The sequence below is a fragment of the Dendropsophus ebraccatus genome, chromosome 4 (assembly GCF_027789765.1).
Source record: "Dendropsophus ebraccatus isolate aDenEbr1 chromosome 4, aDenEbr1.pat, whole genome shotgun sequence".
Taxonomy (NCBI): Eukaryota; Metazoa; Chordata; class Amphibia; order Anura; family Hylidae; genus Dendropsophus; species Dendropsophus ebraccatus.
The window spans coordinates 170,890,844-170,904,502 of record NC_091457.1 but is presented as its reverse complement, the minus strand read 5'-3'; the positions used below and the strand labels follow the sequence as shown (position 1 = coordinate 170,904,502).

General features: G+C 53.3%; 1 protein-coding gene across 2 annotated transcripts in view; it reads left to right on the top strand.

The window, feature by feature from the left end:
* SLC44A3 (solute carrier family 44 member 3) overlaps window positions 1-13,659 on the top strand; it is a 70,750-nt gene that overhangs the window by 45,327 nt on the left and 11,764 nt on the right. For both annotated transcript variants that reach the window (XM_069967726.1, XM_069967725.1), the window contains exons 9-12: window positions 461-585; window positions 2,856-3,042; window positions 5,823-5,988; window positions 7,909-8,062. In XM_069967726.1, coding sequence (XP_069823827.1) covers window positions 461-585; window positions 2,856-3,042; window positions 5,823-5,988; window positions 7,909-8,062 — 632 coding nt within the window. The remainder of the gene's footprint in view (window positions 1-460; window positions 586-2,855; window positions 3,043-5,822; window positions 5,989-7,908; window positions 8,063-13,659) is intronic.

The following is a 13,659-nucleotide window of genomic DNA, read 5'->3' as shown; positions in this document are numbered from 1 at the left end:
AGACCTGTGGGATACGATGGATGTAGAACACTGACTATCCAGCTCTGAATTAGTTGATGGAATACATTGGCGCCGTCTTTAGGCTGTGGGTGGTATTACACATTAGCCCAATCCACTTAGTTTACAGGAACTAAGCTGCAGTACCACACACAAACTGAGGACATGAGGGGCCCTGCTTCTGAGAAGCAGAAACTTTTTCTCCTGGAGCACCCTATAATGATCTCTGTAGCTGTAGTCGGTGGCATGTCAGGGGTTGTGAGAAGTCAGTTACCATGGTATATATGTATGCCTTCCTCTACCCGCATCATTTCCAGGACAACGTAGAAGTCCCCAGCTCTGACCTCCATAATGTCCCATAGAGAAGGACTTCAGCCGAGGCCGTGAGCAGGGACCGTCTATTGCTCTATCATCGGTGTACGTGACGCGTAACCCTATAAAGCCTTGTTTCTGATTGTTTCAGTCGTCACCGGCGTTCTATGGTGGCTTTACTACGACCATATCCATGATGTCAGCTACGAGCTGGAGACCGAGAAGGAGAATGCAAAGTTTTTGCTCGGATTCTCCATAGTGTCCACAATGATCTCTGTGAGTTCTCTCTGTAGATGTCGGTGATGTGCGGCTGTGGTTACCTGTTCTCTCTGTAGATGTCGGTGATGTGCGGCTGTGGTTACCTGTTCTCTCTGTAGATGTCGGTGATGTGCGGCTGTGGTTACCTGTTCTCTCTGTAGATGTCGGTGATGTGCGGCTGTGGTTACCTGTTCTCTCTGTAGATGTCGGTGATGTGCGGCTGTGGTTACCTGTTCTCTCTGTAGATGTCGGTGATGTGCGGCTGTGGTTACCTGTTCTCTCTGTAGATGTCGGTGATGTGCGGCTGTGGTTACCTGTTCTCTCTGTAGATGTCGGTGATGTGCGGCTGTGGTTACCTGTTCTCTCTGTAGATGTCGGTGATGTGCGGCTGTGGTTACCTGTTCTCTCTGTAGATGTCGGTGATGTGCGGCTGTGGTTACCTGTTCTCTCTGTAGATGTCGGTGATGTGCGGCTGTGGTTACCTGTTCTCTCTGTAGATGTCGGTGATGTGCGGCTGTGGTTACCTGTTCTCTCTGTAGATGTCGGTGATGTGCGGCTGTGGTTACCTGTTCTCTCTGTAGATGTCGGTGATGTGCGGCTGTGGTTACCTGTTCTCTCTGTAGATGTCGGTGATGTGCGGCTGTGGTTACCTGTTCTCTCTGTAGATGTCGGTGATGTGCGGCTGTGGTTACCTGTTCTCTCTGTAGATGTCGGTGATGTGCGGCTGTGGTTACCTGTTCTCTCTGTAGATGTCGGTGATGTGCGGCTGTGGTTACCTGTTCTCTCTGTAGATGTCGGTGATGTGCGGCTGTGGTTACCTGTTCTCTCTGTAGATGTCGGTGATGTGCGGCTGTGGTTACCTGTTCTCTCTGTAGATGTCGGTGATGTGCGGCTGTGGTTACCTGTTCTCTCTGTAGATGTCGGTGATGTGCGGCTGTGGTTACCTGTTCTCTCTGTAGATGTCGGTGATGTGCGGCTGTGGTTACCTGTTCTCTCTGTAGATGTCGGTGATGTGCGGCTGTGGTTACCTGTTCTCTCTGTAGATGTCGGTGATGTGCGGCTGTGGTTACCTGTTCTCTCTGTAGATGTCGGTGATGTGCGGCTGTGGTTCTCTCTGTAGATGTCGGTGATGTGCGGCTGTGGTTCTCTCTGTAGATGTCGGTGATGTGCGGCTGTGGTTCTCTCTGTAGATGTCGGTGATGTGCGGCTGTGGTTCTCTCTGTAGATGTCGGTGATGTGCGGCTGTGGTTCTCTCTGTAGATGTCGGTGATGTGCGGCTGTGGTTACCTGTTCTCTCTGTAGATGTCGGTGATGTGCGGCTGTGGTTACCTGTTCTCTCTGTAGATGTCGGTGATGTGCGGCTGTGGTTCTCTCTGTAGATGTCGGTGATGTGCGGCTGTGGTTACCTGTTCTCTCTGTAGATGTCGGTGATGTGCGGCTGTGGTTCTCTCTGTAGATGTCGGTGATGTGCGGCTGTGGTTCTCTCTGTAGATGTCGGTGATGTGCGGCTGTGGTTACCTGTTCTCTCTGTAGATGTCGGTGATGTGCGGCTGTGGTTACCTGTTCTCTCTGTAGATGTCGGTGATGTGCGGCTGTGGTTCTCTCTGTAGATGTCGGTGATGTGCGGCTGTGGTTACCTGTTCTCTCTGTAGATGTCGGTGATGTGCGGCTGTGGTTACCTGTTCTCTCTGTAGATGTCGGTGATGTGCGGCTGTGGTTACCTGTTCTCTCTGTAGATGTCGGTGATGTGCGGCTGTGGTTACCTGTTCTCTCTGTAGATGTCGGTGATGTGCGGCTGTGGTTACCTGTTCTCTCTGTAGATGTCGGTGATGTGCGGCTGTGGTTCTCTCTGTAGATGTCGGTGATGTGCGGCTGTGGTTACCTGTTCTCTCTGTAGATGTCGGTGATGTGCGGCTGTGGTTCTCTCTGTAGATGTCGGTGATGTGCGGCTGTGGTTACCTGTTCTCTCTGTAGATGTCGGTGATGTGCGGCTGTGGTTACCTGTTCTCTCTGTAGATGTCGGTGATGTGCGGCTGTGGTTACCTGTTCTCTCTGTAGATGTCGGTGATGTGCGGCTGTGGTTACCTGTGGTTACCTGTGATGTGCTGTGTTATCTTACCTGTCAGTCTTTGGCTTTCTTACTATTTCCTCCATTTTTCTCGCTCACCGGCCTGGATGGGACATTATGTTGTGGTTTTGTGGCTTTATTGTCTGTTTTGTATGTTACCGTTTTTTACTGTTCCCTCTGATTATTTTCCTGATCTTTAGTTGTTGTAATTTCTTTTTAGATTGTGCTTCTCTTTTTCACCTTTGTGATGCGGCGGAAGATACAGATGACCATTCGCCTCTTCCTTGTTGTCAGCCGATTTATCGGTCGCATCCCTTTCCTGATGCTGCAGCCGCTCTGGACCTTCCTCATCCTCCTCTTCTACTGGATGCTGTGGGTGGCCGTCCTGCTCAGTATGGGGACCTCAGGTAAGGTGGGGGTGCGCTGTGACTTCTGTACAGTTCCCTTAGCGAGTGTGCGGTACTTGTGAGCCGAGCTATCAGCGTGCAGGTTATTACTGGTTTGGGTCCAGTTCCTCTGAATTGATCGTTCATGTTGGTTTGGATTTAGAAATCTCCCAGTTGACGCTCTGAGGATCCCTAGGTGAGGAGGACTCTGGGTGACCACCACAGGTCGGAGATGTCTCTGACCTGTGCATAACATCGCCCCATGTACCAGTAGTGCTAACCACCCTGCAGTGGCCAGTTCTCTCCCTGTTACATCAGCGCCCCCTTGTGGCCTCCTCTATTATGCTACCTGCTTCTATGTACAATCTCTCGACATCTTGTGTGATTTTCGGCCGTGCTTATGGCAGTCACAAAGCTTCGGTCTGGCTGTTGATTTACACTGTAACACTCCTTGGCCGTGTATACAGAGGAGACCTGGCCGTGTATACAGGGGAGACCTGGCTGTGTGTACAGAGGAGACCTGGCTGTGTATACAGAGAAGACCTAGCTGTATATACAGAGGAGACCTGGCCGTGTATACAGAGGAGACCTGGCCGTGTATACAGAGGAGACCTGGCTGTATATACAGGGGAGACCTGGCCGTGTATACAGAGGAGACCTGGCCGTATATACAGAGGAGACCTGGCCGTATATACAGAGGAGACCTGGCCGTGTATACAGGGGAGACCTGGCCGTGTATACAGGGGAGACCTGGCCGTGTATACAGGGGAGACCTGGCCGTGTATACAGGGGAGACCTGGCCGTGTATACACGGGAGACCTGGCCGTGTATACAGAGGAGACCTGGCCGTGTATACAGAGGAGACCTGGCCGTGTATACAGAGGAGACCTGGCCGTGTATACAGAGGAGACCTGGCCGTGTATACAGAGGAGACCTGGCCGTGTATACAGAGGAGACCTGGCCGTGTATACAGGGGAGACCTGGCCGTGTATACAGGGGAGACCTGGCCGTGTATACAGGGGAGACCTGGCCGTGTATACAGGGGACACCTGGCCGTGTATACAGGGGACACCTGGCCGTGTATACAGGGGAGACCTGGCCGTGTATACAGGGGAGACCTGGCCGTGTATACAGAGGAGACCTGGCCGTGTATACAGGGGAGACCTGGCCGTGTATACACGGGAGACCTGGCCGTGTATACACGGGAGACCTGGCCGTGTATACAGGGGAGACCTGGCCGTGTATACACGGGAGACCTGGCCGTGTATACACGGGAGACCTGGCCGTGTATACACGGGAGACCTGGCCGTGTATACAGGGGAGACCTGGCCGTGTATACAGAGGAGACCTGGCCGTGTATACAGGGGAGACCTGCTGTGACTGGATTTATCGTTATGCGCACGCTCTGGGCCGGGACGCGCCATTTGCCAGAAGAAACCTGCAACGCAACCAGCTTTTTCCGGGAAAGAACTACTGGAACTCTTAGATTGGACGTTATGGACTCGTCCACAATTCCCTCCGGGACGTCGCTGTAATACAGAGCATCTGCGACATGGAGGCGGCCAGCTCACTCCGCACTCTTACAGTCTATCTGTACACTATTCTATTGCTCCACATAGGGAAGTGTTTGGTGTACAGCATCGCTCTCTGTCTCTTATCCGCTGGGGCCGTCTGGTGTCTGTTCACACGGCGATTCGTCTATCTTACATCGTACAGACAGCACACACACAACGCACGCTAGCGCAGAGTGGTACTTTTATACAAATAGCACCTTATTCAGGATTGCCAGGCAGATAGCCATTCCACCTAGTACGCTGCTATACACATCTTTTCCTGGGTTCTGACCGGCAGTGCTGGTATACATTTCTAATTGTATATAGAGGAGTAGAGGACTGCCGAGAGAAGTTCTTCTGTTTTCATTGTCCGCCACCAGATGTCACTACTGCCCCAGTATCTGAATTGTCCTGAGAAATCATTAAGTTTGCCACATGGGCAGAACTATACCGCACCCTCTAGTTAGTGACCTTGACGGTTCAGAGAGTCCTGTGTATTCCTATAAGATGCAGCGGTATATAGAGTCCTGAGTATTCCTATAAGATGCGGCGGTATATAGAGTCCTGTGTGTTCCTATAGGATGCGGCGGTATATAGAGTCCTGTGTATTCCAAAAGATGCAGCGGTATATAGAGTCCTGAGTATTCCTATAAGATGCAGCGGTATATAGAGTCCTGTGTGTTCCTATAAGATGCAGCGGTATATAGAGTCCTGAGTATTCCTATAAGATGCAGCGGTATATAGAGTCCTGTGTATTCCTATAAGATGCAGCGGTATATAGAGTCCTGTGTATTCCTATAAGATGCAGCGGTATATAGAGTCCTGTGTATTCCTATAAGATGCAGCGGTATATAGAGTCCTGTGTATTCCTATAAGATGCAGCGGTATATAGAGTCTTGTGTATTCCTATAAGATGCAGCGGTATATAAAGTCCTGTGTGTTCCTATAGGATGCAGCGGTATATGGAGTCCTGTGTGTTCCTATAAGATGCAGCGGTATATAGAGTCCTGTGTGTTCCTATAGGATGCAGCGGTATATAGAGTCCTGTGTGTTCCTATAGGATGCAGCGGTATATAGAGTCCTGTGTGTTCCTATAGGATGCAGCGGTATATAGAGTCCTGTGTATTCCTATAAGATGCAGCGGTATATGGAGTCCAGTGTATTTCTATAATATATAGCAGGATATAGTCTGGTATATACTCTGTATATATATGGTCTGTATATCAGTCTCTTCTCTCTGTATACCAGGCAGCGCTCAGGTGTCCCCAGATGGGCAGGTGGACTACACCCCGCTCTCCGGCATCCGCTACATGTGGTGGTATCATTTATTTGGCCTCATATGGACCAGTGAGTTCTTCCTCACCTGCCAACAAATCGTCATCTCTGGAGCCGCCGCCACCTGGTATCTGCACCGGTGCGTCTACAGTGTGTGTATGAAGGCATGGGATGTGTTGTGTCTATGAAGGCATGGGGTGTGTGGTGTGTGTGAACATATGTGGTGTGTGTGTGTGTGTGTGAAGACATGGGGGTGTAAATGAAGGCATGCAGTGTTTGGTGTGTATGAAGGTGTGTGTGTCTATGAAGGCATGCCTTGTGTAGTGTGTGTATGATGATGTGTGGAGTGTGTGTGTGTGTGTATGAAGGTGTGCGGCGTGTATAAAGGCATGCCATATGTGGTGATTATAAAGGCATGCCGTGTGGTGTGTGTGTGTGTGTATGAAGGCATGCCGTATGTAATATGTATGAAGGTGTGTGGTGTGTCTATGAAGGCATGCCGTGTGGTGTGTGTGTGTGTATAAAGGCATGCCGTGTGTGGGGTGTGTGTGTTTGTTTGTATAAAGGCATGTGATGTGTGTGTGTGTGTGTATGAAGGCGTGGTGTGTGTGTATGAAGGCGTGGTGTGTGTGTGTGTGTTTGTATAAAGGCATGTGATGTGTGTGTGTATGAAGGCGTGCTGTGTGGTGTGTATAAAGGCGTTTGGTGTGTGTGTATGTGTGTGTGTATGAAGGCGTGCCGTGTGGTGTGTATGAAGGCGTGTGTGTGTGAAGGCGTGTGGTGCGTGTGTGTATAAAGGCGTGGTGTGTGGTGTGTATGAAGGCCTGTGGTGTATGTGTGTATGTATGAAGGTGTGTGTATGTATGAAGGCGTGCCGTGCGGTGTGTATGAAGGTGTGTGTGTATGAAGGCATGTGGTGTATATGAAGGCGTTTGGTGTGTGTGTGTGTGTGTGTGTGTGTGTGTGTGTGTGTATGACGGCGTGGTGTGTGTGTGTATGAAGGCATGTGGTGTATATGAAGGCGTTTGGTGTGTGTGTGTGTGTGTGTGTGTGTGTGTGTGTATATGACGGCGTGGTGTGTGTGTGTATGAAGGCATGCCGTGTGGTGTGTCTGAAGGCATGCCGTGTGGTGTGTCTGAAGGCGTGTGGTGTGTGTGTGTGTGTATGAAGGCGTGTGGTGTGTGTGTGTGTATAAAGGCATGTGGTGTGTGTGTGTGTGTGTGTGTGTGTATGAAGGCGTGTTGTGTGTATGAAGGCGTGTGGTGTGTGTATGAAGGCGTGTGGTGTGTGTATGAAGGCGTGTGTGTGTATGAAGGCATGTGGTGTGTATGAAGGTGTGTGTGTGTGTGTATATGAAGGCATGTGGTGTGTGTGTGTATGTATGAAGGCGTGCCATGTGGTGTGTATGAAGGCATGCCGTGTGGTGTGTATGAAGGCATGCCGTGTGGTGTGTATGAAGGCGTGTGGTGTGTGTGTATGAAGGCATGTGGTGTGTATGAAGGTGTGTTGTGTGTGTGTGTGTATGAAGGCATGTGGTGTGTATGAAGGTGTGTTTGTGTGTGTGTATGAAGGCATGTGGTGTGTATGAAGGTGTGTGGTGTGTGTGTGTGTATATGAAGGCATGTGGTGTGTATGAAGGTGTGTGTGTGTGTATGAAGGCATGTGGTGTGTATGAAGGTGTGTTGTGTGTGTGTGTGTGTGTATGAAGGCATGTGGTGTGTATGAAGGTGTGTGTGTATGAAGGCATGTGGTGTGTATGAAGGTGTGTGTGTGTGTGTGTGTGTGTGTGTAATGAAGGCGTGGTGTGTATGAAGGTGTGTGTGTGTGTATGAAGGCATGTGGTGTGTGTATAAAGCAGTGCAGGCATGCATACAATGTGGCTCCTTGTGCAGTCTGAGCTGGGGCCTGATGATTCTCTACATGTATGAGCCTTTCTTAGTTTGGAAGAGATCAGCCGATCGGTGCTGGTTATCTGGAGCTTTGACAGCTCCTTTGGTGGATTGGATCTCACAGTTTGGTGCACTTGTTGTTGTCATCTTTCATGCCTTCTGTTTTTTAGAGATAAAGAGAAGGTTCGGCATCCGATCCTTTCCTCCATGTCCCTCCTCTTCTGGTACCATCTTGGCACTGCCATCCTGGGATCTCTAGTGCTAATGCTTGTGAGGATCCCGCAGATCATCTTCATGTTTCTGTCTCAGCTGTTGGATAACCAGGTGAGTGTCCTCGGTGATGGGTGGCCTGAGCCGCCGCCGCTGCTCTGCTCTCCTCTCCTCTGTACAGTCCCTCATTGCTGGCGGCCCTGGGTGACAATCTAACATCTATGGAATATCCAATGAATGTATATGTATACAGGCTGGCCCTCTCGTGATTCCATATCCCCTGTATGGACATTGGACCTATAGCACATAAGAAAATCTACTGATCAGTTTTCTGAGGATCAGTCTGTGTGAAATTCAGTGGGATGTTAGATTAGGAAAAATTCATTAATCAAAGTGACTAAGAGATGGATCCAGATCTCTGTGGAGAAACATGGCCGGTCAGATGGATCCAGATCTCTGTGGACAAACATGGCCGGTCAGATGGATCCAGATCTCTGTGGAGAAACATGGCCGGTCAGATGGATCCAGATCTCTGTGGAGAAACATGGCCGGTCAGATGGATCCAGATCTCTGTGGAGAAACATGGCCGGTCAGATGGATCCAGATCTCTGTGGAGAAACATGGCCGGTCAGATGGATCCAGATCTCTGTGGAGAAACATGGCCGGTCAGATGGATCCAGATCTCTATAGAGAAACATGGCCGGTCAGATGGATCCCGATCTCTGTGGAGAATCATGGCCGATCAGATGGATCCAGATCTTTTTAGAAAAACATGGCCGGTCAGATGGATCCAGATCTCTGTTGGGAAACATGGCCGGTCAGATGGATCCAGATCTCTGTGGAGAAACATGGCCGGTCAGATGGATCCAGATCTCTGTGGAGAAACATGGCCGGTCAGATGGATCCAGATCTCTGTGGAGAAACATGGCCGGTCAGATGGATCCAGATCTCTGTGGAGAAACATGGCCGGTCAGATGGATCCAGATCTCTGTGGAGAAACATGGCCGGTCAGATGGATCCCGATCTCTGTGGAGAATCATGGCCGATCAGATGGATCCAGATCTTTTTAGAAAAACATGGCCGGTCAGATGGATCCAGATCTCTGTGGAGAAACATGGCCGGTCAGATGGATCCAGATCTCTGTGGAGAAACATGGCCGGTCAGATGGATCCCGATCTCTGTGGAGAATCATGGCCGATCAGATGGATACAGATCTTTTTAGAAAAACATGGCCGGTCAGATGGATCCAGATCTCTGTGGAGAAACATGGCCGGTCAGATGGAGCCAGATCTCTGTGGAGAAACATGGCCGGTCAGATGGATCCAGATCTCTGTGGAGAAACATGGTCGGTCAGATGGATCCAGATCTCTATAGAGAAACATGGCCGGTCAGATGGATCCAGATCTCTGTGGAGAAACATGGCCGGTCAGATGGATCCAGATCTCTATAGAGAAATATGGCCGGTCAGATGGATCCAGATTTCTGGGGGAAACATCGCCGGTCAGATGGATCCAGATCTCTATAGAGAAATATGGCCGGTCAGATGGATCCAGATTTCTGTGGAAAAACATGGCCGGTCAGATGGATCCAGATTTCCTATAGAGAAACATGGCCGGTCAGATGGATCCAGATCTCTGTGGCACCTTGCCCAATGGGGGCAGATTTTGACACAAGCATGATGAATCAATAAGCTCTGTCTCAGGTGTAAACAGTTTGGGTTGGTGGAGGAGGAGGTGTTATGGTGGGGGAGGGCTTTCTTGGTGCATCCCGGTCTCTCCTGTCGGAAGAGGTTTGGACATTAGCTTTTATCGATACATTGTGTTGACCGGGTTCATCCCAAAATGGCAGCTCTTTCCCTCCAGTTGGCAGTCAGCAGGACAGTCCAGGGGGGGTGATATATCCATGTAGCAGTTTATCCCTCTGTATTACAGCTGGCATGTACTCCTCTCCTTTGTGGTACCTTGTGCAGCTTTACAATTACCTCTTCAAAGCTATTGGATATAAAGAAAGAAAGCATTGCACCAGTCTTAAAGCCGTAAAAAAAGTCACAAGAAAAGACGTAATGTAAATCGCAGTCTGGACTCATACATCGTCATGTGCCAGAGCCTAACCCCTGTGATGCCTGCGTCTGCCCTCCCGTCCCCCTGTGATGTCTGTGTCCCGTCCCCCTGTGATGCCTGCGTCTGCCCTCCCGTCCCCCTGTGATGTCGGCGTCTCCCGTCCCCCTGTGATGTCGGCGTCTCCCGTCCCCCTGTGATGTCTGTGTCCCGTCCCCCTGTGATGTCGGCGTCTCCCGTCCCCCTGTGATGTCGGTGTCCCGTCCCCCTCTGATGCCTGCGTCTGCCCTCCCGTCCCCCTGTGATGTCGGCGTCTCCCGTCCCCCTGTGATGTCGGCGTCTCCCGTCCCCCTGTGATGTCGGCGTCTCCCGTCCCCCTGTGATGTCGGCGTCTCCCGTCCCCCTGTGATGTCGGCGTCTCCCGTCCCCCTGTGATGTCGGCGTCTCCCGTCCCCCTGTGATGTCGGCGTCTCCCGTCCCCCTGTGATGTCGGCGTCTCCCGTCCCCCTGTGATGTCGGCGTCTCCCGTCCCCCTGTGATGTCGGCGTCTCCCGTCCCCCTGTGATGTCGGCGTCTCCCGTCCCCCTGTGATGTCGGCGTCTCCCGTCCCCCTGTGATGTCGGCGTCTCCCGTCCCCCTGTGATGTCGGCGTCTCCCGTCCCCCTGTGATGTCGGCGTCTCCCGTCCCCCTGTGATGTCGGCGTCTGCCCTCCCCTCCCCCTGTGATGTCGGCGTCTGCCCTCCCCTCCCCCTGTGATGTCTGCGTCTGCCCTCCCCTCCCCCTGTGATGTCTGCGTCTGCCCTCCCCTCCCCCTGTGATGTCGGCGTCTGCCCTCCCCTCCCCCTGTGATGTCGGCGTCTGCCCTCCCCTCCCCCTGTGATGTCGGCGTCTGCCTTCCCCTCCCCCTGTGATGTCGGCGTCTGCCCTCCCCTCCCCCTGTGATGTCTGCGTCTGCCCTCCCCTCCCCCTGTGATGTCTGCGTCTGCCCTCCCCTCCCCCTGTGATGTCTGCGTCTGCCCTCCCCTCCCCCTGTGATGTCTGCGTCTGCCCTCCCCTCCCCCTGTGATGTCTGCGTCTGCCCTCCCCTCCCCCTGTGATGTCTGCGTCTGCCCTCCCCTCCCCCTGTGATGTCGGCGGCTGCCCTCCCCTCCCCCTGTGATGTCGGCGTCTGCCCTCCCCTCCCCCTGTGATGTCTGCGTCTGCCCTCCCCCTGTGATGTCTGCGTCTGCCCTCCCCTCCCCCTGTGATGTCTGCGTCTGCCCTCCCCTCCCCCTGTGATGTCTGCGTCTGCCCTCCCCTCTCCCTGTGATGTCTGCGTCTGCCCTCCCCTCCCCCTGTGATGTCGGCACCTGCCCTCCCCTCCCCCTGTGATGTCTGCGTCTGCCCTCCCCTCCCCCTGTGATGTCTGCGTCTGCCCTCCCCTCCCCCTGTGATGTCTGCGTCTGCCCTCCCCTCCCCCTGTGATGTCTGCGTCTGCCCTCCCCTCCCCCTGTGATGTCGGCGGCTGCCCTCCCCTCCCCCTGTGATGTCGGCGGCTGCCCTCCCCTCCCCCTGTGATGTCGGCGTCTGCCCTCCCCTCCCCCTGTGATGTCGGCGTCTGCCCTCCCCTCCCCCTGTGATGTCGGCGTCTGCCCTCCCCTCCCCCTGTGATGTCGGCGTCTGCCCTCCCCTCCCCCTGTGATGTCTGCGTCTGCCCTCCCCTCCCCCTGTGATGTCGGCGTCTGCCCTCCCCTCCCCCTGTGATGTCGGCGTCTGCCCTCCCCTCCCCCTGTGATGTCGGCGTCTGCCCTCCCCTCCCCCTGTGATGTCGGCGTCTGCCCTCCCCTCCCCCTGTGATGTCGGCGTCTGCCCTCCCCTCCCCCTGTGATGTCGGCGTCTGCCCTCCCCTCCCCCTGTGATGTCTGCGTCTGCCCTCCCCTCCCCCTGTGATGTCTGCGTCTGCCCTCCCCTCCCCCTGTGATGTCGGCGTCTGCGTCTGCCCTCCCCTCCCCCTGTGATGTCTGCGTCTGCCCTCCCCTCCCCCTGTGATGTCTGCGTCTGCCCTCCCCTCCCCCTGTGATGTCTGCGTCTGCCCTCCCCTCCCCCTGTGATGTCGGCGTCTGCCCTCCCCTCCCCCTGTGATGTCGGCGTCTGCCCTCCCCTCCCCCTGTGATGTCTGCGTCTGCCCTCCCCTCCCCCTGTGATGTCTGCGTCTGCCCTCCCCTCCCCCTGTGATGTCTGCGTCTGCCCTCCCCTCCCCCTGTGATGTCGGCGTCTGCGTCTGCCCTCCCCTCCCCCTGTGATGTCGGCGTCTGCGTCTGCCCTCCCCTCCCCCTGTGATGTCTGCGTCTGCCCTCCCCTCCCCCTGTGATGTCTGCGTCTGCCCTCCCCTCCCCCTGTGATGTCTGCGTCTGCCCTCCCCTCCCCCTGTGATGTCTGCGTCTGCCCTCCCCTCCCCCTGTGATGTCTGCGTCTTCCCTCCCCTCCCCCTGTGATGTCGGCGTCTGCCCTCCCCTCCCCCTGTGATGTCTGCGTCTGCCCTCCCCTCCCCCTGTGATGTCTGCGTCTCCCCCACCCCCGCCCCCCTGTGATGTGCTGGAGAATATGTTGCTGCTAAATACAGATTTTTATTACTATGTTTGCCCCGTGCAGGTGTGCTTCCGGGGGAGGGGTCACCCCTTCTATTTTTGATAGGAGGGATTTCAGACATCATGTCATTGGCTGAAAGGTGTTTGAGAAGGTGGAGCAGCTGTGTCTATGGAACCCATGCAAACAAAGTGCAGCTCTGTAACATCGCCAGCTGGACACCTAGTACTAAGATACCTCCAGGACTTAAAGGGGTTGTCCAGCGAAAATATTTTCCTTTAAATCAGCTGGTGTCAGAAAGTTATATAGATTTGTAATTTACTTCTATTAAAAAAAAAAGCAGCCGTATACCGGGCGTCCCGCAGAGCACGGGACGTCCCCAGCGGCCGTTATATAACTGGAGGATCAGCACTGTGTCCAGGAACTGACTACATGTAACATGTAACCGTATGAGATGTCGGACATCTGTGTGTTAAATCCCCTACTCGGCTCCGGCACCGATGCTCTTGGGTCACCGCGGCATCAATATCATCTGGGGTCATAGTCCTTACATGGTGGAATTACCACCCGACCAGTGATTGGCTGCGGAGCTATGTGATGTCATCACGGCAGGAATAGAAGTACAGGGATTGTTTGGATTGGACGGGGTAACCCGGCTTGTGGTTCTGACATTTCTGGTCAGGTTGGGGGCGCCAGTCCTTACTCGTCAATCCATGTGGTCCATATTTACCCACCACGTTTAAGATGGCTTTCTTCATGGTTACTAACCCATGTAACTCTGGTAGGTGGCAATGTTGGGCTACAAGATTCCTCGCCATGTCCAAGGTGCAAGCTGTGGCTCATCTACATAACCAGGAGTGCGTACATTGGGGGCGGGGGGGAGGGTATCCATTTGGTAGATAGAATTTAGTGGATCTCACACCAGAATCGGGTTAGTTTAGGGCATGACCATATTATAAGCATAAGGTCGGCCACCTCTACTTCCCATCTACTACACAGGGTGTTTTCAGGGACTCTAATTTTATGTAGAGCTGGCGTGCAGTATATCCTATGTGACAGACAGGGGGTGGGCGTCACCGAGCCTGGTA